The sequence below is a fragment of the Protomyctophum parallelum genome, assembly GCF_964188405.1.
Source record: "Protomyctophum parallelum genome assembly, chromosome: 14".
NCBI classification, from domain to species: Eukaryota; Metazoa; Chordata; class Actinopteri; order Myctophiformes; family Myctophidae; genus Protomyctophum; species Protomyctophum parallelum.
In genome coordinates this window covers 18,909,443-18,933,950 of record NC_139709.1, presented here as the reverse complement: position 1 = coordinate 18,933,950, position 24,508 = coordinate 18,909,443, and the positions used below count along the sequence as shown (strand labels likewise).

General features: G+C 45.3%; 1 protein-coding gene across 2 annotated transcripts; it reads left to right on the top strand.

Moving 5' to 3' along the window:
• Nucleotides 1-12: 12 nt before the first annotated feature.
• On the top strand, nucleotides 13-24,155 carry ncstn (nicastrin). 2 transcript variants are annotated; one of them, XR_014570225.1, is made up of 18 exons: nucleotides 13-92; nucleotides 8,927-9,025; nucleotides 10,493-10,616; nucleotides 10,982-11,109; nucleotides 11,587-11,732; nucleotides 13,901-14,051; nucleotides 14,718-14,830; nucleotides 15,858-16,010; nucleotides 16,906-17,010; nucleotides 17,440-17,517; nucleotides 18,144-18,313; nucleotides 18,445-18,547; nucleotides 19,504-19,602; nucleotides 20,427-20,514; nucleotides 21,149-21,306; nucleotides 22,019-22,234; nucleotides 22,851-23,429; nucleotides 23,460-24,155. XR_014570225.1 is itself a non-coding variant. In XM_083781527.1 (17 exons), the coding sequence occupies exons 1-17, from the start codon at nucleotides 35-37 to the stop codon at nucleotides 22,971-22,973; spliced, it is 2,112 nt and encodes a 703-aa protein (XP_083637653.1). In that variant the 5' UTR covers nucleotides 13-34; the 3' UTR covers nucleotides 22,974-24,155. The 2 variants fall into 2 exon arrangements, 1 of the variants encoding a protein (XP_083637653.1); XM_083781527.1 differs by having other exon boundaries at nucleotides 22,851-24,155.
• Nucleotides 24,156-24,508: the final 353 nt, after the last annotated feature.

Below are 24,508 nucleotides of genomic sequence, written 5' to 3'. Positions count from 1 at the left end.
TTCCTGCGAGTTTTTTTGTTTCTCAACCAGGAAGATGGATCAGCTATCGCCCAAATGGGTTCTTATTTTCCTAATATATTGGCTTTTCGACGGTAAGTTGTTGTTCTGCCTGTGTTTGAATTGGCGAAGCTACGTGTTTGTTCATTTCTATGACTATGTGGCAGTTTTGGTTACGTTTTCTTTGTTTTCAATCATTGTTATTCATCATGATTGGGAGGCTGACTGAATGCTACATGCTAGCTGTCTGTAACAAAGATCTGTTCCCGTATTATTATTGTTTAAGTTACATGTTGCACAAAACTAATGGTGAGATATTATTCAACCGTCAGTGAACCATGATCTCATGTGCTTTAACCCTTAAAGATCTGAGGCCGATTCTGAAAATGGCTTCTAAAATCAGTAGTTATCACACTTTTTCGTGATTCTAAATTACAAACACTTTAAAGATTTTTTTTTAATGTTCAACAACCGCGCCGTGAGCTTGTAGATCTGATCTGATATTTTTGAATAGCCAACGCTACAATCTAAATTAAAATGACACAGATACATTGCGGTATGTGAGTTGGATGAATACTTCCCCTCCAGCACCACCAGCGAATATCAGCGTGACCACTCGTGATTACCCCACACACAGTGGATTATATGAACTGGTGGTTACGAACGTAACCCAGGTTATTTAAATAAAACTAGCGAAGCAACTCGCTTAAGGGAGATTGCGCCCTCTGGCGTGATCACAGAAGCATTACATCATACACTCACAAACAATGTAATTGGTTGGGTATGACCACATGGGCGCCTGACCCCTCCCTCTCTCACAGGTATCAGGCGCGTCCTACCATGTTGTCGCCATTCCAAGATAACATTGAAACTTCTCATGAGGCATGCTCACAAGAAGGGCGTTTTTGCGAGTTGCTTCGCTAGTTTTATTTAAATAACCTGGGTTACGTTCGTAACCACCAGTTATTATTAAATTAAAACAGCGCTCAGCAACTCGCTTAAGGGAGACATAATGCACTCCCTTCTTGTTATCACAAAGTCCAGACCCAGAGTCGTAAGGGTCCAGACCCACTGTTTGCAAGGTATATGAGAGTAGAAGATCTACCTCTCACATCAAAAAACCTCCTGACGGTCATCAACACGTCAAAGGTCATCGGAGTGTCAACACATCCCTCCAGGTTCTGACAGTCCATTATAGTTCCATAGAACGAGATTATCAGCACATCCCCTTGCCTACGGCGAGAGGGAGAGAGGAAAAACTGAACCTAGAGCCTGAGGAAACAAGGGACTCTTGTTCCTACTAAGAAGCTACACTCAAGACCGCACGCGCCACTGGCGCTGCTGTCACATCCAGTCTGTAAAAGGTCGCAAAAGTTGAAGAGGACCCCCAACTTGCTGCGGTACACACATCCTGAATGGAAACCCCCTTACAAAGGGCCCAGGATGTCGCCATGCCACGAGTAGAATGCGCCCTCACCCTCAGTGGAGGCTGCAGCCCTTTACTCGAGTACGACCGCTCTATAGCTTCCACTATCCATTGTGAAATCCTCACTTTGGATACAGCCTTTCCCAAAGATCTGGGGCCCCAGGAGACAAACAGTTGTGTCGTCTTCCTGTCAGTCGCTGTCCTATCCATATAGACTCTCAGAGCCCTTACCGGGCACAGAGTATGTCTCCTCTCATCCTCCACAGAGGCAAAAGGAGGCGGACAGAATTCCACCAAGTCCACTGGCACGCGATCGGCCAGTTGGTTCTTGGGCACGAATGCAGGGTTCGTCCGGAGGACCACCCTCGTCCTATTATCAGAGAACCGAGCACACTCCTCGCTCACCGAGAAAGCGTGGATGTCACTGACCCTCTTAGCAGTCACCAGTGCCAACAGCAGTGCCGTCTTTAAAGACAGGAACTGCAGTCCCACTGTCTCCAACGGTTCAAAAGGTGGCCTGGACAGGGAGTCCAACACCAGAGCCAAATCCCACGTAGGGACCACTGACTTAGGTACTTGAAGGAGGCGGGAAGCCCCAGTCATGAACCTACGCACTAAAGGGTGTTTCCAGGCGGTGTCATTGTCAAAACCGACGTGGCAGGCCGAAATGGCCGCCAAGTACACTTTTATAGTGCTGAAAGCCAATCCCTTGTCCATCAAGCTCTGGAGAAAAGTCAAAATGACTCTTACCGACGCCTGAAAAGGGACCGCCCGTTCCCGTAAACACCACTCCTCAAATGCGCGCCACTTCCCATCATAGGCTGTCCTAGTTGACTGGGCTCTAGCGCTCTGAATAGTGTCGATAACACTCTGAGGAAGGCCCTCGGCATCGAGATTCATCCGCTCACGGGCCAGACCCACAGGTCTAGGTCCTCTGGTCGGGGATGAAATATCTCTCCTCCCGCCTGCGTCAGGAGATCCCTGCGTAGCGGAAGCTGCCACGGGTGGTCGTATAGTAGAGGAGTAATCTCTGACCTCCACGAGCCCCATGCTGGCGCCACCAGAATCACCGACAGACCCTCGGTCCTCACCCTCTCCAGGAGGGGAGGGATCAGTGACAGAGGGGGGAAAGCATACAGCCGTCCCCTGGGCCAATCGTGTGACAGAGCATCCAGGCCCAGAGGCGGCGTGCCTGCTATGGAGAAGAACAGCGGACACTTCGCGTTCCCCTCCGAGGCAAAAAGGTCCACCCGTGGCAGACCGAACCTGTCCCAGATCTGAGCAGCTACTGCGTCGTGCAGGGACCACTCTGCGTAGTGGTACCCGCCCCTGGACAGAAGGTCCGCCCCCAGGTTCTGAACCCCCGGGACATGGGAGGCTCTGACCGACCTCAGTCGTTTGTGACACCATAGCGTCAGCCGATGAGCCAGTGCATGCAGCGTGTCGGACCGAAGTCCGCCCTGCTTGTTTATGTAGCACATGGTCGTTGTGTTGTCTGTCCTCACCAGGACATGACACCCTCTGATCAGCGGTTCGAAGTGTCGTAGGGCCAGAAAAACCGCCATCAGCTCCAAATAGTTTATGTGCGCCGCCTTCTGACTGGCGTGCCACACCCCCCTGGCAGCTCTGCCTTCGTGGGTGGCCCCCCAGCCCATCAGGCTGGCGTCCGTGGTGATTATCTTCCTCGAGACTACTAGACCCATAGTCACGCCCTCGGAAAGAAAACACCTGTCTTTCCACCGTAGTAGAGCCAAAGTACATTCTCGTTGTACTATGACTGAACGATGTTGATGGTGCTCCGGTATCCTCAGTGACCGCATCCATCTCTGAAAGGGTCTCATGTATAACCTGCCTAGCCGTATAACGGTTAAAGCCGCCGCCATGAGACCAGCCATCCTTTTGCACGTCCGGAACGGGACCCTGCGTCCCACTCGGAACAGTGAAGCACACGCCATGACTGAGTTCACTCTCTCCTCTGACAGGCGAGCTGTGAACGATACCGAGTTCAGCGTCATGCCTATGAAGTCTATAGACCTCGTCGGCATTAATACGCTCTTCTCGTAATTTATGTTGAAACCCAATGAAATAAGGTGACTCACCACCCATTCGGTGTGTAGTTCCGCCTGTTGTTGTGAGTCCGACATGGTGACCCAGTCGTCTATGTAACATGCAATGCGGATCCCCCGCTGTCTCAGGGGCGCAATTGCTGCTTGCGTGCATTTCACGAAGACCCTGGGACTCAGGGACATTCCAAAAGGCAGGACTAGGTATTCGTAAACCCGTCCCTCGTACCCGAAACGCAGGAACTTCCTGTGTGGTGGGTAGATTGGAATGTGGAAATAAGCGTCCTTGAGGTCTATACTGGTGTAATAGTCTCCCTGACGCATCATGCGCAACAGCGCCGCATTTGTCAACATCTTGAAACGGAATCTCTTGAGGTATTTGTTTAGAGCACGTAAGTCCAGTATAGGACGCATGCCCCCCCCTTTCTTTTTCACCAGAAAATACCTCGAGTAGAATCCGTTCATGCTCTGGTCCGGCGTCACTTCTTGAATAGCTCTTTTGTCCAATAAGGAGAGTATTTCCTCCCGTAGGATGACGGCTGCCTGCCCATTCGCTTGAGAGAAAATTATTTTCTCGAACGTGGGAGGCTCCGCGGAGAATTGCAGTTTGTAGCCCTTCAAAATGGTCTTTAGGACCCAGGGGTGTGCTCTGCATTCTTCCCATTTTGGAAAGCACCGAGCAAGCGGGCTCAGCGTCACTGTACCGCTTTGTGGTAGAGTGGCGCCCTCCAACGGCCGGGCGGGGTTTTTCCCTAGCTTCCCTCGATCGGAGAACGTCCGTGGAAGGTTGCTGCCCTCTACTGGGCTGAGGCCAGTGACAAGGCCCAAAGGCCTTGCTACTGAAGCCTCGGGATAAATTTTGCCGTGGCGGCCCCGTCGAACAGCAACAAGGCCCAAAGGCCTTGCTACTGAAGCCTCGGGATAAATTTTGGCGTGGTGGCCCCGTCGAACAGCAACAAGGCTCGAAAGCCTTGTCGCCGAGACTATGTTTTGTTCTACTGTCGCGGGACGCTTTAGCGTACAACCGTGCAGTAGACTCATACCCTTCATGTTCTGGCAATGATACAACATTTTTCGTTTCACACAAATCTTTATTGTATTTACGGGAGCAGGAGGAAATACAGTATTTTGCATAGTTACCCTTGGAACATTTGCAACAACAACACTGTGGGAAAGTGCATGACACGCGACATTTTTCGCTAAAACGTCCTGTTCTGTCAACCTTCTCTTTTTTCTCTCCGGCGGCGTGAAGCCCGTGGCTACTCCGCAAAGTCCCGTGCCCAGAACGTGGGGTAGATGGGAGACATCGTCCGTTGTCCCCCGGAGGCGCCGCTGATTGTTATTTACGCTGCTGGTTGTTGCCAGCCTGCTTATTGCCTCCTCCGCGGCGCTGCTGCCCGGCGCCCGGTGAGGCCGACGGCTTTCTGAAGCCTTTGTTGTCCTTCTTGTTGGGCCTGTGGCGACCCGCTGATGTAGAGGGGGCCCTTCCCGCCTCGGGGGCCTTGAAGACGGGTCTGGACTCACGATCGTATGACCTCTTCTTGTCGCGGTCGTAAGTCCGGCCAGCAGGCGATTTGAAAGGCGGCTTCTTGGGCTCCGTAGGGAGGTAGGCGTCGAGCGCCTCGTCCTTGGTCTTATCCGTCTCCAGGCGGGCCGTCAGGTTGGCCATGGTCCCCGAGAACAGGTTGTCCTGGACCAGCGGCTGATCCAGAATAACGTTCCTCTCTGCTGTGGTGAGCTGCGGAGAATAGTTGAGCCAACGGAACCTTTCTAGGATGACGATGCCAGCCATGGCCTGGCCAGTCAGACCAACGTTGTACTTAGTGAGGCGCATGATTTCTTTATGAATGCGTCTCAGCTCTGCCATGTTGTCCGGTGTCGGAGCGTCTCCTACTTTCTTCAGAATGTAGGTGGCCGATCCCTGGAGTAGGGATATTGCGTTCATGGCCTTGGCCGTCTTGGTCAGGGACTTGTATGTCTTCTTAGCGACAGCGGACATGTCCTTGTCGATGGGGAGGACAAATGTAGGGTCCTCCTTTTGAGACGCTATTTTCCCGCGGAGGAGATGTCTAGCCACTCTTTTATCCATCGGCGGCACGGCCTCCAAACCGGCGTCTTTCATTCCTGCGCAGTCCAGGTCTCTTTTATGTTCGGGGGGGAAAGTGAAAGAGCTGGGGGCTTGCCAGGATAGCCCGAGTATGCGATCGAAGCCTTTGGCTAGCGGGAGCAGCTGTCTCTGGCGAGGTTTTTCTTCCTCGTCGTTGAGTTCGTCCCACAATGTGCCGTCCTCCGCCACTTGTGGGGCTTCCTCAGCAGGCCATTTCAGCTTGCACCTCACCGTGGCTTTCTTGAAAACCTCCATGAGACTGGAGGCGTCCATGGCTAGTGGCGCACTCGGGGGTTGTGCTTCGGTGGGGGCCGTAGCCTCGGCTCGTGGCTTAGCCGCGGTGTCAGTCGGAGGTGCGGTGTTAGTTTTAGCTGCGGAGCGCCCCTCCATTCCGGCCAGGAGGGTAGCTCTGAGCCGCTTCTCTTCCCGAGACGCGGCCTCCGCCGCCTCCTCGTCACCGTCGGAGTCAGAGGATCCCGTGTCAGACCCCGAGCAGTCGGATCTGTTACACGTGGAGCCTGAACTCTCGCCGTCGTCCTCGCCCTCCTCCTCCTCTCCCATGGACTCCCCTGCGTCGTGAGCGGCGTCGGGTTGTCTCTTCTTCGGCTTTGGCGGGCCCTCCGAGGGCCTCGCTCGCCGGCGGGGGGGGGAGTGGTCGAGGTCCGCTGCTCCATCGTCGGGGACTGCGGCCGAGGCTTCAGTGCTTGCTCGACCGGTTCCCTCGGCGGTAGGAGGGTCAGCGTAGTCACTTTCAGAGTAGCGGGAAGGGGAGCGAGCGTGCCTCTCACGCTCCTTTGCGAGCCCCTCCATGTCCCGCACGTGGTCGCGAAGCCAGGCCTCACTGCGTGACGTGAAACAGGCTTCAGCCCTGACTAGCCTACGGGCTAACCGGGGCTTGGGGATGTCGGTGCAGATAGAGCATTGCCCAGGATTGTGGACGGCGTCCACGGCATGCTCTAAACCGAGGCACTTCACGCATTCCTCGTGTGCGTCCTCCCCAGACATCCATCTCGGACAGTTCTCACAGTGCTTCTGTGGAACCGGGGCCGCGGCGTCGGATTTAGCCTTCCGTCGACGACGCCGGGACGCCGATTTGGATGCAGGAACAGCATCAGACATGGCTCTTCGCAGGCCGCTGCCGTTGCTGGGCTATCAAATGGCAACGTTCCCCGTCTCCAAGTGATAGTAGTAGAACTAATTCGAGCAATTTCCCAAAGCCACGAAATTAGTGTAGTAGTAGTAGTAGTAGTTCGTTTTCGTAAACCGCAAAGTAGAAGCTGTTCTCAGTGTTGTTTGTGGTGCCAAGATCCCCTCTTGTCCGGTAAACGTTACTTAAGAAAGCTCTAGACTTTGTAGCATGCTCCTTCTCACGTGAGAAGATTCAATAGAATGGCGACAACATGGTAGGACGCGCCTGATACCTGTGAGAGAGGGAGGGGTCAGGCGCCCATGTGGTCATACCCAACCAATTACATTGTTTGTGAGTGTATGATGTAATGCTTCTGTGATCACGCCAGAGGGCGCAATCTCCCTTAAGCGAGTTGCTGAGCGCTGTTTTAATTTAATAATAACTTGAACCGTGTGATTCACAACATCAAAACATGACTATAGAATGTAATTACAAATAAGGACCAGGTGTTGGATGTATATGTATAACAAAGGGCATGTCAAGTAGTGGCTAAATTACTGTGCGTGTTTGGCTAGATTCACGCAGATTTTTGTATGTTTTGGCCTCAATCAAGGCTCAGTTTTATTATATATGTATATGTGTATGTGTATATATATATATATATATATATATATATATATAATCTTTGTCCTGCTTTCTGTATAGTATGTTTTAATTAAGATCATTTAAGCCAAGGTATGTATCTGTCCTTGTTTTGACACAATTTGTCAATAGCAAGCGAACATTAGGACTTGCTGCTGTATTTCACAGATAAAAGCCGTGATTGAGCGATGGTCTTTGGTTACTTACTTACTGTAAACCCCATCCATAACTCCATAAAGGGACAAGGCCAATTTGTGTTTGGGTGAAAGAATTTGCTTAGTACTTAGTTTGAGTGGCAGCTGATGCTGACTTCAATAAGCGTGTCAAATACAATAATTAAAATGTAGGCTTTTAGTATCCACCAGAGTGGCATGAACTCTGGGGCTGAAATTTCCTAAAAGGGCACTTTTGGGTAAAAAATGGCGGATCTACAACCTCACGATATGTTGTGAGCTCGTAGATCAGCTATTTTAGGGACACGATCCCACACTCTTTAGCTACTGGAGATGCTGCGTACGACATGGATTTCTACACAGAGGACACTTTCTTTAAAGGTATAACGCGGCCCAGGCCATAGCGTAACGGTCTGGGCACCGGACTGGTAATCCAGTCGCAGTGTGCCGCGGGTTCGACTCCCGGACCCGACACGGCCTTTACTGCATGTCATCCCCCCATCTCTCTCCCTTTTCCTGTCAGCCTACTGTCTGTCCCTTCAAAAATCAATAAAAGGCGTAAGCCGCAAAAAAATAAAAAAAAAGGTATAACGCTGCGTTCAAGTTAAGGAGAGTTCAGAAAAAGTGAATTCTCCTGAATGCTGCCTTCGGGTATTGCATGGTATTTGCATTTCTTTCACCAGAGTACAAATCAGTACATGCTGCATTCATGGTCTGGAGACTGGAGAGGGCAGTTGTTTTACAGACGGAAAGGGAAGGGGCTCAAGCCCCCTTTGATGTCTTATGTGTGCACGTGCCTGCAACAAATAACAGGGTATATTATTATATCAAGTAGAGTGCAGTGAGAACAATGTAGTGATTCAAAATATTAAATTCTTTGGTGGTATTTTCGCTATCTGACATCTAGAGTTGCAATACCAAGCCTTAACGGCCCATTCATCCGAACGACGTTAAACTCACCACCATTGCAGCTGTAGGGAAAGCATTATCCTCTTGTGTCAAGTTTTTGTTCAATAAAAGTCCACTGTAGACATGTTATGAGCTACCTTTTGACTGTCAACTTCATTGTCAGTAAGGCTTGCCGAGCCATGAGGCTCATAGGGATTCTGTAGTGTGAGGCAGATTGATGTGTACGCATACTGTACCCCCCTGGACATGACGGTAGTATGTCGCAGGGAATTACCCCCAGTCTAACCTGTGATGCTGACTGCTGAATGCCAAGCAGGGAGGCAATCTTGGGTCCCTGCTCTTTGGTATGACCCAGCCGGGAATCGAGCTCAGCAGAGTGTCTGGGCGGACACTCTAACCGGAAGGCCTGGTCCGGTGGGGTAATTGGGGTCCCCCTTTATTTGGTCTGAATCAAACCCTGATGTTGTGTTTTCCTTGCAGGTGTCACCTGTAACGTGGATAAGAAGATCTACATAGAACTCAACCACACAGTCCCATGTGTCAGACTGCTCAATGCAACCCATCAGATAGGCTGCCAGTGTGAGTAACACAAACACACACACACACACTCTTAAAACCATAGACATAACAGTAAGACACCTGAGGGCGAGGTTGCGTGCACGCATCCGTCTGGGTGACAGCAGACTGCTGGGTGAGTGCTGGCGCTTTGGAATAGGGGGTCAGATCAACATATCCGCTTGGGTGATAGCAGACTGCTGGGCGAGCGCTGGTGCTTTGGCATGGGGGGTAATATCTTAATTTTCGGATGCCGATGGAGGGCTCGTCTGAGGACGACGTAGAGAGAGTTTTCGCCGGCTGCCGGGCGCGGCTGCACTAATAACTTTGGGGCAGTCCTGTCTAGAGTTTGAATGGACGGGTATAAGTAAAAAAGGAGACGTCGAAGAGGAAGGATGGATGAGAAAGGATCAACATAATGGAATATCAGAACAGGTCAGCTCCATATATGGAGATCTAAGGGTTTGAGGTCGGATGTAGATGACAATATTGATGACATCAGGGATTTCCATATATGGGCTTAAATTGATATTTATCTCCATCCCTGATGCTGTCACGTGCTCCATCCCTGAGGATGTCACATGCCCGACCAACACACAAACTGACGGGACATGCACGATTCCATAGTTGACTGCGACCTTCGGTCGCAATACAGATAGAAGCCTCTTCCGGCTCTGGGGCGCGTGTCAAAATTGAAGGCACAATTTTCCAGAGATTTCCTTGCGAAGCATTGCGCATGTAATGGAAGTCCCTGAAAAGATGCACTGTGATTGGCCAGTAGTCAGTTGAGTGACAGCGAGAGACATGGAGGAGTCGCATGGGTGATGTCACTTGGGCAGCGACGCAGCGTGCCTTCAGCGCTTACCTATGGCACTTCCGCTTCACTTCCTGCCTTCAATGGAGACACGTCGCTCCAATGAACTGCAGCGGCCAATGAGTCATCTATATGTTTATATATCTATGCTTAAAACAGTGTCATCAAAGACAGTTTCTCAGTTCTGCACATAATCTTTCTTTCTTTTGACGGGACACTGCATATTAATGACCTGACCAATGCAATCAATGTAATATAAATACACCAGATTTAGCTAATTTCAACAAACATGAAAACAAGCAGTCAATACATTACACAGGGAAAGCAAACCATAAATACAAAATGGGTCCAAAATGTGCAAAGTAAGTAATAAGTATGCAAACTATATCTATTTTAAGGCTAAGACCAAAACAATTCTTTACTTGGCTCATGTGTGCCCTAAGAAAATAGCAGCGTTTGAGTTATTCAGTCAGTATTCTCATCTATACCATGTTTCTGATACATCTCTAGTCTAGTCTAGATTCTCTACTTCTCATTTGTACATGCAATCAAGGCTGTGTGGGTCAAAATACTGTACTCGGCTGCAACATGTTATCACTTTGAATTGCTTCATCCATCCACACGTTTCTGCCTGAACTGAGGTGGAACCATTATTTGTGCTTTTTTTGTTTTTCCAGCCTCTATATCTGGTGATGTAGGTGTGATCCATGTGTTGGAACGAGAGGACGACTTGGAGTGGATCCTGCGTGATGGGCCCACTCCTCCTTATATGGTTATTATGGAGGCCCAGTTGTTTACCAGGTGCAAATATGTGTACACACACACACACACACACACACACACACACACACGCACAATGATATCATCATACTACCTACTACAGTTAAAATACTACATGATGCCGTTCTTCCACACTTACAGTCAGCTAACTTAGTACATCCACTAATTTCTTTTCCCATATGTTCTTAAACTTGACTTCATAATGGAAGTCAACGGGGCTCGGATCTGGCTGAAACCTTGCTCAGATTTGGAGTCATACATCTTGGACATGTCATAGACGGCTGACATCATAGGCTGGCCATGTGCATTCCGAGATCCACACGATTTCTCATACCAAATGGGTAAATGTTTATTCTAAAATGGATCCATTGGTTCATGCTCCTCAGGCCCAACATGTTGAAGCTGAAGAGCGCCCCCCGCAGGGTGGCTGGGGTTGCTGTGATAGCACCCAGTGAGAACCCCGGGGGCCCCCTGGGCTTCTCTCCTCACACCACCTGTCCCAATGAGAACACGGGTGAGTCACATGACGCCACACATCACACCAAAGCAACCAATGATACAATGTTGCAATGGACCAAAATGCCTTTCACTGACCGTTATGTTTGTAGCAACCTTGTCTTTAGCTTTCTTCAGCAAGTTTAACCGCAACAACAACCAATATAACTGTTGTAGCCCTAATTGTCTCCACCTTCCGAAGGCATGGCAAAAGTATGTTTATTTTTGGGCATGCAAAAAAAAGCTGATCTACAAAGTCACAAGCATTGCATGTGTACAATGTGACCTTGTACAATAATACTTTTTTTGACATTTCTTTAATACAGGTTAAGTGGTTAATTTAGTTTATTGCGTCAGCAAAGTTGAAATGTCCAAAACCAATGTAAACTAAGAAATATTTACAGTGTAACAGTAATGGGAACTGACACAGTGGAAGCGTCACCATTGACACTGTAAACCTTGAATTGCTGATCGGTCCTCTCATGTGTCAATACAGGCGTCTATTCAGAGAGCTACGACCCCAGCCTGGCCCACTGTAACGCCACATTATGGAACCCCAATGGAAACGGGCTCTCCTACGAGGAGTTTGGCTTCCCCGTCTTCTCCCTGAAAAACGACAACGAGACCGAATTCATACGACAGGTAAGCCTGTTGATCTGTTTGGCACATATTCACCAATGTCTACCAATATGCTTAACTCATAAACCAAATGGAAAATGTAGGCACTCCAAAATATAAGATGCAAGACTGGCTCAGATGCAATTTCTCATACTGACGCGTTTCGGCAGAGCCTTCTTCAGAGTAGACTAAACCTTTTAAACTTTTTAGTCTGCTCTGAAGAAGGCTCTGCCGAAACGCATCAGTGTTCGTGAATAAACATGAGAAATTGCATCTGACCCAGTCTTGCATCTTTTATTTTAGAGTTCCGCTTTTTCCATTTAGTTGGTCTATGAGTTAAATTATTTCCAAAGCTGAGCACCCACTGCCTCAACCAAGGGCAGTTTCCAGAGGAAGTGCACCTGTTTTACTTTCTTTATCTACCAATATACTGTCGCTGTTGAGTGGAAAACCTTGTATATCGTTGCTGAATAGAAACCTTGCATCTCCACATTTCTACTTTTTATGTTTCTTTGTAAATTAATGCCCTACTACTTATACATTGAAGTAACTTCACCCACAAGAGTATCGCACAAAGGTTGTTGAAATAGCTGATTTACAAGCTTACAACGCTTACATTGGCTATTGTCCCTATATTTTAATGTTTTTTAAATACTAAAAAGGAAAAATGGTAGACATACAAAGTGACAGTTTCCACCCGACTGCGTCAATATTCAAAAATTGGAAAGACACTTTTTATGTAAAGTGTGACCAATGGCATTACTCTGTCAAGACGGGACAATATGCGGAATTTATGAACACTTTATGAAAGAAAGTGGAAATAATTACTGCTTGGTTACTGTGGAATGTTGATGTTCCGCAAAAATAGCCGATCTACAAGCTCAAAACACGTTGCTGTATTAGCTTTTCGATCGGCTATTTTCCTAAAAAGAGATTTGTTGTTGAGGGAAATTCTAGGGGATCTAGTACGTACGTAGCCATGGGGGGGGGGGGGTCTACTAAGTATCTAGGGTTTAATTAAAGTTGAAAAAGGAAGGGAAGTTCGCACACTAACTCACCAGACCTGATAAAGACCCACAGTGGTCAAAACATTCCTTTCCTTCTCCTATGTATGTATTGTATCGTCGTTCAGCACCTGGTTTGTTTTTTGTTGGGATGTGTGTGCTTCACCATAATGTCACCACCAAGCCGCTGAGCTCACATGACCTACTTTAACTTCCTTTCACCTCAACACTTGGTTTCAGCCGTTGGCTTAAAGGCAAGGCAAGTTGTGTAGTGCAATTCTTACACAAAGGCAATTCAAGGTGCTTCGTGTGATATGAAAGAAAGAAAGTGGTTTAGGGATTTAAAAGCATAAAGATTAATACAAATGTACGAGATATACTATATATATTATATATATATATTTAAAAAATGTAATGGTGTATTTATTGCTATTCATCAGGATTATGCTTATTGTATGAAGCTGGGCACACTGCAAGAGTTTAAAATTTCAAACCCATTTTGAAATCGGGTTGCATCCTACAAAGATTTTAAAATAATTGTGCTTCACACACTTCCAAGATATTAAGAGTATTGTCTTGCCCACCACAACAATGAAGGCAGAAGCAACTGTCAACTCTCCGCTACACTGTAGATTTGTTTCTCTTGGCTATCGCGGTCACGTGTGACCATCCCAGATAAGCATCAAGCATGTTTGATAATGATTGCGGTGGCCCCAGCCCCCAAAGCGTCTGAGCAGATCGGGAGATATTAAGATTGGATCTGTGAACCCCTCACACTCTACAGGCTCATCTGGGCAGATAATCGGTTGCTCTCTAACCAAGATCCGGCACCGCAATTGTCGGGATGGGCCTTTCCAACCCAGAATCTCCCCGATTATCCTGTAGTGTGAGCCTAGCTTTTGGTCTATATTACGGCTTTAGGGGTATAAACCTCAAACTTGTGTTTAAACACTTTAAACCTGGCATCCCTATTTTGGCCATGTCATTATAGACAAAAATATGTTTTACTGCAGATCTCCAAGCTCACAACGTGCTGTGAGCTTGTAGATTGTCTATTTGTTGTATGATGAAGATGAAGTACAGTATATAGGGGGCTTAAGGATTGTTTTAGGCTGGGCTTAATGGCCTTACACTTCCTCACAAAAGCACCTGTTGTACCGTTGGTTTGTCTCCATCCACACCCAACAGTGCTACCAGAAGCATAACCAGATCATGAACAACGGAACCCCCGAGTACCCGCTGTGTGCCATGCAGCTCTATTCCCACATGCACGCTGTGACCGACACGGCCACCTGCATGAGACGCAATGACATCAACTTCAACTTCAGCATTAACCCAGGTAGGTAATGCACTTTGCACACATGCACACTCAAGCTTGCACATAACAAATTGCACCCACTGGTGAATCAATATGAATGTAGTTCCACTGCTAGAGCCTGAAGTGGTCTGGTGTGACCACTGACCAGCCCTCTCGGTTAAGGGACTTTTTTGCTCTGAATGTAACCTCAGACAGCACTGATTCTCAGGCTGTGTATGGCCTCCAACAAGCCTTGGAGGAAGGGCACAGAGGAGGCACTTTATACACAACTCACTTTAGTATACAAATGCCTATATACTGTATTTCCCTCTAAAATGCTGCTATTTTCTTAGGTCACACATGAGCCAAGTAAAAAAATGTTTTGGTTTTAGTTGCCTCAGGATAAAAAAGTCCCCTCTCCAACGTAATCTCGTCGGTTTATTGGCAGTACATGTAGTAAGTATTGCGTTATGTCTGGCTGGGTTCTTCCAGTCTTTTGTTTAGAGTTGTGCTGATTTTGGTTTATTGTGCTGTTGCGACAAAAGAAAGTGATTGTTGGTGTATTGTATTTTCCTGGTGTGTTTAAAAGCACTCAGAGTAAACAATATTAGATAATGTGTGTGATTCTTTAAATTTTTATTGTGAGTATACCATGGCATGTGAATTATGCATGTCTGACAATAATCCCATGTTTCTCTCTGTATTTAGAGATGGTGTGTGATCCTTTGGGTGACTATAATGTGTGGGCTTCTACCAAGGCCATAAATGACACTGCAAAGGGCCACAAGGAGAACGAGTCTGTGGTCATAGCAGCAGCCAGGGTGAGTAACTCAAACAGCCTACTGTATGTGTCAACAGTTATTTGTTTTCATAGTTCCATAGTTTTTAGCTGTACATACAGTATGTTTTCCTGTATTTTTTTGGCTGGATGTGGTTTTATTTTTTATATATATATTTTTTGGGGCATTTCTGCAGAGAGACAGAGTGATACACAGCAAAAGTCACGCCTGGGAATCAAACCTGCAACTCGCTGTCAGGCTGCATTATAGCCTACTGTATATGTGGTATGCGCCTAACCGCTAGGCCAGTGGAGCCCCAGGATGGGGCTTTCTGCAGCCTTAGAAAATACAAGTAGCTAAAGAAAATCCTGAATGCAATTCTTTATTCTTTATTCGGATCCCAATTAGCTTCCGCAAAGTGGTCGCTAGTCTTCCTGGGGTCCACATAAAAATGTATATAATAAAAACAGATAATTTAAATTTGAAACAGACAAGATCTAGTTATCAGCTAAAACAGTGAAGTTGCTCTGCATTTAACAGAGACAACGACCAATGGTAACAAATACGGTGTTTACACAAAAACAATACAATAAGAATAAGGTACAAAAGATAGAAAAAAACTAAACTTCATCTATAAAGGACTCAATTTCATCAATTTATGTTTAAGTAATTTGAGCTGTTTTAAATTCATAATGGACATGTTAAAGTGAATGTTTTACCCATGCAAGGTATTTCTTTGTAGAAACCCTTCTTGTGCCGTACGAGTAGGCCCAGAGACCGAGTCTACATTCCTGCATAATTTACGGGCACCTTTTGATTGATGGAACCATAAAATAGGCCACGACATGTTAAGCTGAAGTACTTACCCAGATATGATCTTCACTCATCAGCTTTTCCATCTCCGCTCCTTGCCCCCCCCCCCCCCCCCCCCCCATCACCTTTACCTCCCTACTACTTTAATCCATACACCCTGACATTCCCATCCCTTACCTTCTGTCTTCCCTCTTTGCTCCTCTCTTCTTCCCGTCTCCTCCTCTCCGAACCTCTCTCTTCTCCTTTCCTCTTCTAGCTGGACAGCAGGTCATTCTTCTCAGAGGTTGGCCCCGGAGCCGAGTCCGGAGTGTCAGGCTTCATCACTCTGCTGGCTGCTGCCCACGCCTTGCGGGACGCCACAGAGGACGCCAACCTGCCACGCACCATTCTCTATGCTTTCTTTCAGGGGGTCAGTACTTCCACTGAGTTACTCTCTAGGCCTTTGGCCAACTCTCTGATCCAGCTGTAGAAATAAGCTTGCTTTTAGATTGCCAACATTGAAAGCAAACGATAATGTTAAGCTTGACACAGTGCTACAAATCATTTACTGTGATCCAAGAGGATTACAAAAGGTGGTATGGGCATAAAGAAGGCCGCTAACTAAGTAATCAAAGACAAGAAAGTCAAAAGAGCTAAGAAAGAAGAGAGCAAAAAAGATTTTAATCAAGCGATAAGAGTTAAAAGAAGAGGAATTAAAGCAAGAAAGCTTAGAGTTGTAAGAGTTAAAGAGCTAGAAGAACATAACTCTAAAAAGAGAAGAGGTGGGTTCTTCACCGAGTTCTCATGGTCTGGGAATTGACATTTATGTGCCTTTTTGCGTTGACAGTTTTGACAGTCAGATCAAAGGGCAGATCTACAGCTGTAAATCTAACCTACTCTACCTGTAGTACATGTACTCATCTGGAACAGTCTTATCCTCCCTACTCTTGACTCACAGACGTGTTACCAGACAGCTCTTAAACAGGCTGTTGACCTGATTCATGTTCACCATTTCATAGTTGCGTCTCCTAAGGTGTGCCAGCCAGCCAAAGCCATGTATTTAGGACAGCGTTTCCTGTGCTTAGTTTCATGTTACATATCCATTTTGAGGTGTTGTTATCCAGAGTAGCACACAGTGAATGAGCTGAGCAGCAGGACACCGACACATAATGGATTATGGGGCTCGATATTATGATCATAACACCCCCATCACACACACACACACACACACACACACACACACACACACACACACACAATATTTCCATTGCTTTATTTAGTTTTTTCGATGTGGCATTAATCAGCAATTTCCCCTCCGACCCCAGGAAGCCTTTGACTACATCGGTAGCTCACGTATGGTGTATGAGATGGAGAACAAGCGGTTTGCCATCGACCTGGACAATGTTCACTCAGTTCTTGAGGTCGGACAGGTATGTAACTGTATACGTCTCGATGACGCAACCTCGATGAAACGCATTGTAATCGACGACAGCCATGTAACCCATGTTGGAGTGGTTATCAGCACCTTGATTATTGAGTATAGTCATAGTATACTATCACAGACATCTTGGTCACAGCATAGATGTGCATTTTCATCATGCATTACCCTGAATTCATCATTCATAAGTCACTGCGGAATTGGATAGGCCAATGCACAAAATCCAATCCTTGCCGCTCACCGTCTTTATTGTAAAACGAGTACCCTCAATAAGGCTGATTGGGTTTCAACATGACCTTACACACACACCTTTTGTTCTTTATTTAACTCGCTGTTCTTTTATGTAAGTGTCTATTGTGCAGATGTAACCTGATCTCTCTATGAACCATATTTCACATTGGTTTCTCAATTCTGCTTGAAGGTGGGGCTTCGTAACGGCCCCAACCTGTGGCTCCACTCTGACCCTGTGTCCAGGAGGAACGCCAGCATTGATGGGCAGGTTTGTACTGTAGCTGTGTGTGTTGTTACTGTGTATGAATGTTTTCCTATGTTGAGCAGGGGTTCTAAAACATTTTAATGTCAAGGAACCCAATAGAGTGCACACATGCAACCATCTGTGCTCTCAGAGTTAACAGACCTGTAAGGGCCCATTTGGAACCCCCTCAAGGACCCCTGAGGTTTCCTGAACCACTGGTGTAGACTGTAGAGCATCACTGTGAGAACGTTTCTACTGAAATGCAAACGAGTGTCTTGTGTAATTATTTTGTCTAAGTACTAGAACTAGTACTATGTACTAGAACTATAACAGAAACGTGGAACCAAAATTGTGATGCCAGGTTGAAAGTGGTTAACATTTTCAAAAATATTCAATTTGTTTTAAGTAGCAGCTCACAACACAATAGATTGGCTATTGTCGCTGTGTGACAATGTCATCCGAAGTTTAAAGATGTATTGATCACAGAGGCTTTTACAATGCAAATGGTATACACACTTTTATATTATAGTAGACAGTGTTATAGTATTATTATTACATAATGTCTAGTAGACATTATGTAATAATGCTATAACATTGAGCCATAGCTTTGTGTGAGTGATTCTTTTCCACATCCTTCCCATCCATAACAGGTAGTAAACCTGTTGGAGAACCTCAAGAAAGCTGCAGTGAACACCACATTCACAGTGTCTGAGCCCACTGTCTCCCAGCCTCTGCCACCCTCGTCCTTCCAGCGTTTTCTGAGAGCTCGGCCCATCCCTGGTGTTGTCATCACTGCACACCAGTCTGCGTTCAACAACAGGTGACTGGGGCTTTCCTTGGCTCGTATTTTTATACTGTTCCAATCATCCTATTCATTGTCTGACATATTGCGGTATTTTGTTATATTACAAAAACATTTTAATTGTTTTCCCCTGTGTCCACACTCCACAGGTACTATGAGAGCATGTATGATAATGCAGCCAGCCTGAATTTGACGTATCCACAGGACCTGAGCCCAGAGCAACAGCTTGTGCGTGTCACGGACACAGCCAAGGTACCACTTACTGTATTTTAACCACATTAACCCGCGTCCCCGTTTTTACCAACCAGTTTCAAACCAGTGAGGGGAGGGAGGGGCTAGCCCACACCGTGCCCACCGCAGTCGGTGCAGAAGTCAAGGCAGACTGAGACTGCTGTGGAACATGAACTCGTGAAGCATGTGTTGAGAGAAACCACACAAATAAAACTTTGGCGAACCAACACAAGGATAAAGGAAACATTCAGTCCAAATGTCCAGTTTGCTACAACTACTACTACTACTTTGGTGTTGAAATTTCTCTAAATATTAAATAATATAGCCTTTCCATAGGAGTATCTTTTTATATTTGTCCAAGAAGAATATAGGCAGTAGCATATTACGTTTAAACTAAAACATTATAGTGGCTATAGGCTATTATGGAGAATGTACATTAACTCGTTTACCTCAGAGAATGTTTTCATTCTGGATACAACCATAAAATGGTCTATGGTCTAATCTAATGGAATAAATTGATGATCAAATGGAGGAGGAGTTTTGACGATTCAACTAACTGTAACTAACTAAAATAAAAAAATTAAATGGCTAAAGTATTCAATCTACAAGTTCACAATGCGTCGCAAGCTTGTATATGGGCTATTTTTGCAAGTTGTATAGGGCATATGTTTTTAAAATATGCAGTTCTCTATATTTGTATGTGCCTTTTTATTTCAATGTATCCTTGTTAATGGTACAAGATACCGGGGTTGTGGCCCTTCTAGAGCGGGAACTCTGGGTGGAGGGAGGGTAAAATGCTCAATAATTGTGTATGCTATTTTTGACTCATGTGATTTGAAAAATGAATAAAGAAGCTTTGATCAAAAAAATAAAATATGCAGTTCAATTTTGTCCATATTTGTCCAATATTCTATTGCACTCAATTAAAATTATACTGAACTTTGGCTCCTTTGTACTAATCTCTGCTTGATTACCAGGCACTGACGGAGGTGGCGTCCACGGTTGCCCGTTCTCTCTACCTGCAGGCTGGTGGAGCAGAAACCCAGCTGCCCACCATCAATGCAGACCCTCAAATAGTAAGATGATCAAACTGAGGCCATGTTGCAAGATATGGTCATTGTAGTGTTGTTTTAATTGCAAAGAAAGTCAGGGTTATGTTTTACAATGCAGACAAAAACTAAACTTGATTTTATGATGTGATACAAACTTTGCCTTGGACTTGTTGAAGTGAGGTACAAGACATTTTCTTTTCACCCATCTGCAATGAAAGCTATTGACTTTAAGGCAAGTTTTTCTAACTAGTCCTTACCCGTTGTGAGATATTTGCCCCCCCCCGTGCGTTTGTAATTGACTAATAAATTAATTAATAATCATTAATGTGTCAAATCGAAAAGAGGGCTTCGTTACGCCCTCCATATTCATATGGTCAATGCCTGTGTGAAAAGTGGGAGTGATTGGTGCAGGCATTAAGGAGTTACGGCAATGTTTCTGAGTATTCTGACAGACACACACACACACACTCAGACATTCGGTTAAGACACACACACACACACACTCAGACATTCGGTTAATTATATTATGATTAGTGGAATCCAATTCCATGTAAATACAAATGTTATGCTTTGGAATATTGTCAATAGTAATTGTAGAAATTAATGTACTGTATTTTTTGTATTCAATATAACCTTAAATCCAAGTATGAAAACAATTTGTGAAACTGGCCACAGATATAACTGCATAGCTCCAAAATGCAGTTCTAGTCATTCTAACGGTACAATCCTGTGATTTTACAGCATTTTGTCCCTGTCATTAATCCGTTATTTTTTTACATGTATACGTATGATTGATCTTGAAGAAATAAGCTGAACCAATGACAATCTCCTTTCTCTGTCTGTCCCAGGTCACCCAGTTGCTGTATGGATTTCTAGTTCGATCAAACAACTCCTTTTTCCAGGCGGCGTTACACCCAGAACTTCAGAGACTCCTAAGTGAGTTGACCTGCTTGTTAAAGGGGCATGAAACTCTAGGATGATGATGTTTGTTTTACAGTTCAGGTTAATAAATGCTACTGCAGATTAAAAACATGGCAGGCTAGTAATCAACACAGAGCTGGAGCAAATGAAATTCATAATGTTGTGTTGCTTTTCAGGTGTGCCCAGAGCCATGGCATAGACGATGGTCAACAATATGACAATGCACATCATTTGCACACTTAGATCTAACACACTCATTATTAATTGTATTAGCATAAGGTCACCTGCAGTCTGCCAAATGTTTTAGCTGCTGTTTTAACCTGAACTCTAAAACAAACTACACAATTTGCCTATCACCATTTATTTCCTTAATTCAAGTTTTACAAGGTGTACAGTGTTATATACCAGGAGGGCTACTGCATGAATTACTATATGATCGGTTAATAAATGACCGATCAATGTGACTTTTTTCATTTGCTATATTTTTACCTGACTTACTATTTTCCTACCTGTTATTGGCAACTGAAGATCCCTTGAGGGTTCAATAAAGGTCTGTCCTGTCCTGTGTCCTGTGGATGTAGGAGAAATGCTAAAACATGCTTTGGTGCTTTTGTATCTTTCTGACAAGCTACGTCTCTTCATTTATCAGAGAATGAGCCACCAGAGTACTACGTGGGTGTGTGGAACAACCCATCCCACACCTCCACTCCCACTGTTCTGGTCCAGTATTTACTGGCCAACCTGACCGGCACCGTGATTAATATCACCCAGGACAACTGCATGGGTCGGAAGGAGAATGATACGGGTGTAAGTTATGTCAACATCATGTCGTCTCTGACACCACCATTCAGTATTTTAGTTTGACGTCATTTTGTAGTGCTACGTTACGTCCGGGTCCATGTGGCACCAGCTCCCGTCCGCATCTCATTGTAAATAGAATACCTAAACGCGTGAATCTTTTTACAATGACGTTATTTTTCAGAAAGGAAGCCATTGAGTTGCTTCCAACTCGAGTAGAATTATTAATGTTTTGTACAAGTGTCCATGACAAAAACAATATATGATGTGGAGACAATAAAGACTATTATCATTATTATTGAAGGTGGTAACAGTCCATTTGCTCAGTAAAATATTTCGGGGGAATATTTAGAATGTTTGCAGGCTGTTTGCAGGCTTGAGTATGTTGAATCTAGTTTGCATTAATGAGGATTTAGTTGACACAATGAAATAATATGGCGATAGTATTCCGTGTGGGGCAGATGGCCTGTCACAGCCAGATTTGGGAGAGCAGCGCAGCTTTGTTGTTGCGAGGAAAGCGGTAAAATTAGACTTTCGTGGTTGTTTTCGTCTCAGATTTAGTCCGACGGAGCGTCACAGTATAACTCCATGGGGACACAAAAGCGACACAAAAGTAGGACCCGGAAGTATCTCAGGAGGGGGCGCTCACGTCACAGCTAAAATACTGAATATGATTCATTTGTTTTGGATTAGTTGTAAATCTGTTGTCCCTTCCTTTCAGATGTATTCCTACCTGTGGGTACAGGGCGTGGCTCCTTCCAACATCACCATGCCAGAGGGCTACTGCGTGCGCTCCTCTGTGCGCCTCTCCAAAGCCGTGTCGCCGGCCTTGGACATCCTGTTAGATTACAGCTCCAAAGATTACTCCACGTGGACAGAGTCTCGGTGGAAGTTCATCCGAGCACGCATATTCCTCGTCGCCAGCAACGATCTGGAGGCAAGTATATATATTTTTTTTAACAAGGTCTATCCCCTGTGCCTCTTCCAGAACTTACTCTTATCTCCCACAGAAAAGGAATAAAGTTTGCAACATTTCTCAGCTCCACTTGTTTATTGCGTCCCACTGAGCCTCATTGTGTGATTTCCTGTCTGTCTGGGGGAAACAAGGTTATTCCCCAACTGGCAACACCAGAATAGTGAGTCTTGTGTTGCCAGTCGATTGTGGAGCTCCGCCTACCGATTTGTCTGGTGACATCTAAATTCAGTGTAAGAGATAAAACTGGAGATTCAAATAAATAACTGCATTGCAGAACCAAAGCAATGACCCTAGGGAAGTCTTTCATCGGTACAGTGATATGATTCGCTTCCAAAGCAGTAGGCAAACTAGGCATAGGTTTTGCGGCCATTTTCTCCACTCTTCTATCCACTACATTGAATTTACACGACTCTGCAGAATAACAGAAGAATGACTCTCTCTCCTCTATACATCTGTCTCCTCTCTTCCCCAATCTCTCCACCACTCCTGTCCTCCCCGCATTTCTCTGGTTATCTTTCCCCTCCATATCTCCCTCTTGTCTCTGTCTTCCACTCTCTCACCTTCCTCATCACTCCAGATGCTGACCCTGGGCGTGGGTATTGGTATCCTGTTATCATCGCTATTCCTGACATACGTCATCAGCTCCAAGGCCGAGATGCTCTTTAGCTCGGGCAGGGAACCCACCAACGCCACCTACTGAGTCAAAAATACAACAACACCTTAGTGGGTGGGCTTCAAACCCACAACTACTACATCATCTACAACTTCTACTCCCAAACAAACATGGACATGACTGGTTTTTAAAACTCACAATTCAAATAGGTACACGGGCAGTTTAGATACAAATGAGCAGGGTTGGTTTTTTTTATGTTTTAAATGGACAACAGACTCACTCGGGTGAGGCAGGAGATGGAGTTGGACTCCCAGCAGGATCAAAGTGCACTGGGCTCGGGATCAGGGTCTGTCAGTGCTCCAACTCAAGTGTAAAAAGATGTTCATATTATTTTCTTTTTTTCCTTCTATTTGCAAAGAATGTTTGTTTACTGTAACATGGGATTAGGCACTAAGCATCATTGGAACTTAGAATTTGTGTGTGAGAGAGAGGTTGAGAGAGAGTGAATGAGTGAACCACTGAAATAAATGAGTGATTTTAGTTGTACAAAGTGTGTGTGTGTGTGAGAGAGAGTGTGTGTGTGTGTGTGTGTGTGTGTGTGTGTGTGTGTGTGTGTGTGTGTGTGTGTGTGTGTGTGTGTGTGTGAGAGAGGCAATTTTTTTGTGAGTGTGTACAAATGTGTGAAAGATTACGATGGTATGTGCAATACTATAGTTGTCTTCTCTGTCTGTAGTTAATTAATTTATCAGGCAGACCTAATGGAAAGGAACAATTTTTCCTTTCCAGAGAAATGGACTTAAGCCTGATTTATACTTACTTGTGTGCCAGTGTCCCGTACCTAAAGTAACGTACCCACAAGCTCACAACTTGACCAGCTGTTTCGGTGCACAATACACAGTTACAGAGAGCAGCCCAGTATAAATCTGCCATTAAGGGTGTTTCATGAATGACCACTAATGCACCCAGATTAGAATGAAAATACAGTTGTACTGTATGATTTTGTTAGTTTAAAAACAAATTTCAGTGTTTTAATATGGTAGATTTTTTTTTTTTTCCTTTTTTGAGATTTTGATTATATGCATCATACTTGACCTTTTTATGTATGTGTTGTATGTATTTGTTTGTTTCATTCATGGCGGGTTATGTCTGACCAACCGGGGAATAGTTTTGATGATTCGTTGCCTTGATAACAAAATAAAACAATGCTTCTCCAGTTCTTTTGTAGGCGCACAATTAAATTAAAAAATGAACTGCGTGCTGAAAACACAACTGCTTGTCCCAATATTCATGTTGTTTAAGATTTTGACATGTCCATTGTGCACGATCCACCTTTGGTTTCTACTCCCAGCCCACTTGTTGATCAACACAAATCATTTTGAAAGCATATTGATTTTACATTTATAAAATACTGGAATTGTTTGCTGAGATCTACATTATTTGTGATTGCGTTTATTGGCGTGGTATTGAATGTAGGACAGTACATAATTTAAGAAAATGTATGGTCTGTGCCATATATAGCTGCCTGTATGGTCTGTCTGTCTCATATAGTCTGATTTTGAAGAAGCCACTGATCCTGGCAGCTTCTAAAGCCCATAGCCCGGAAGAACATTCGCGCTGTGATT

Coding starts and splice junctions, on each gene's coding strand:
- ncstn (XM_083781527.1), top strand. CDS start 35: ATGGATCAGCTATCGCCCAAATGGGTTCTTATTTTCCTAATATATTGG. Junction 9,026..10,492: donor CCATCAGATAGGCTGCCAGT/GTGAGTAACACA, acceptor TTGTTTTTCCAG/CCTCTATATCTGGTGATGTA. Junction 17,518..18,143: donor ACGCCAGCATTGATGGGCAG/GTTTGTACTGTA, acceptor CATCCATAACAG/GTAGTAAACCTGTTGGAGAA.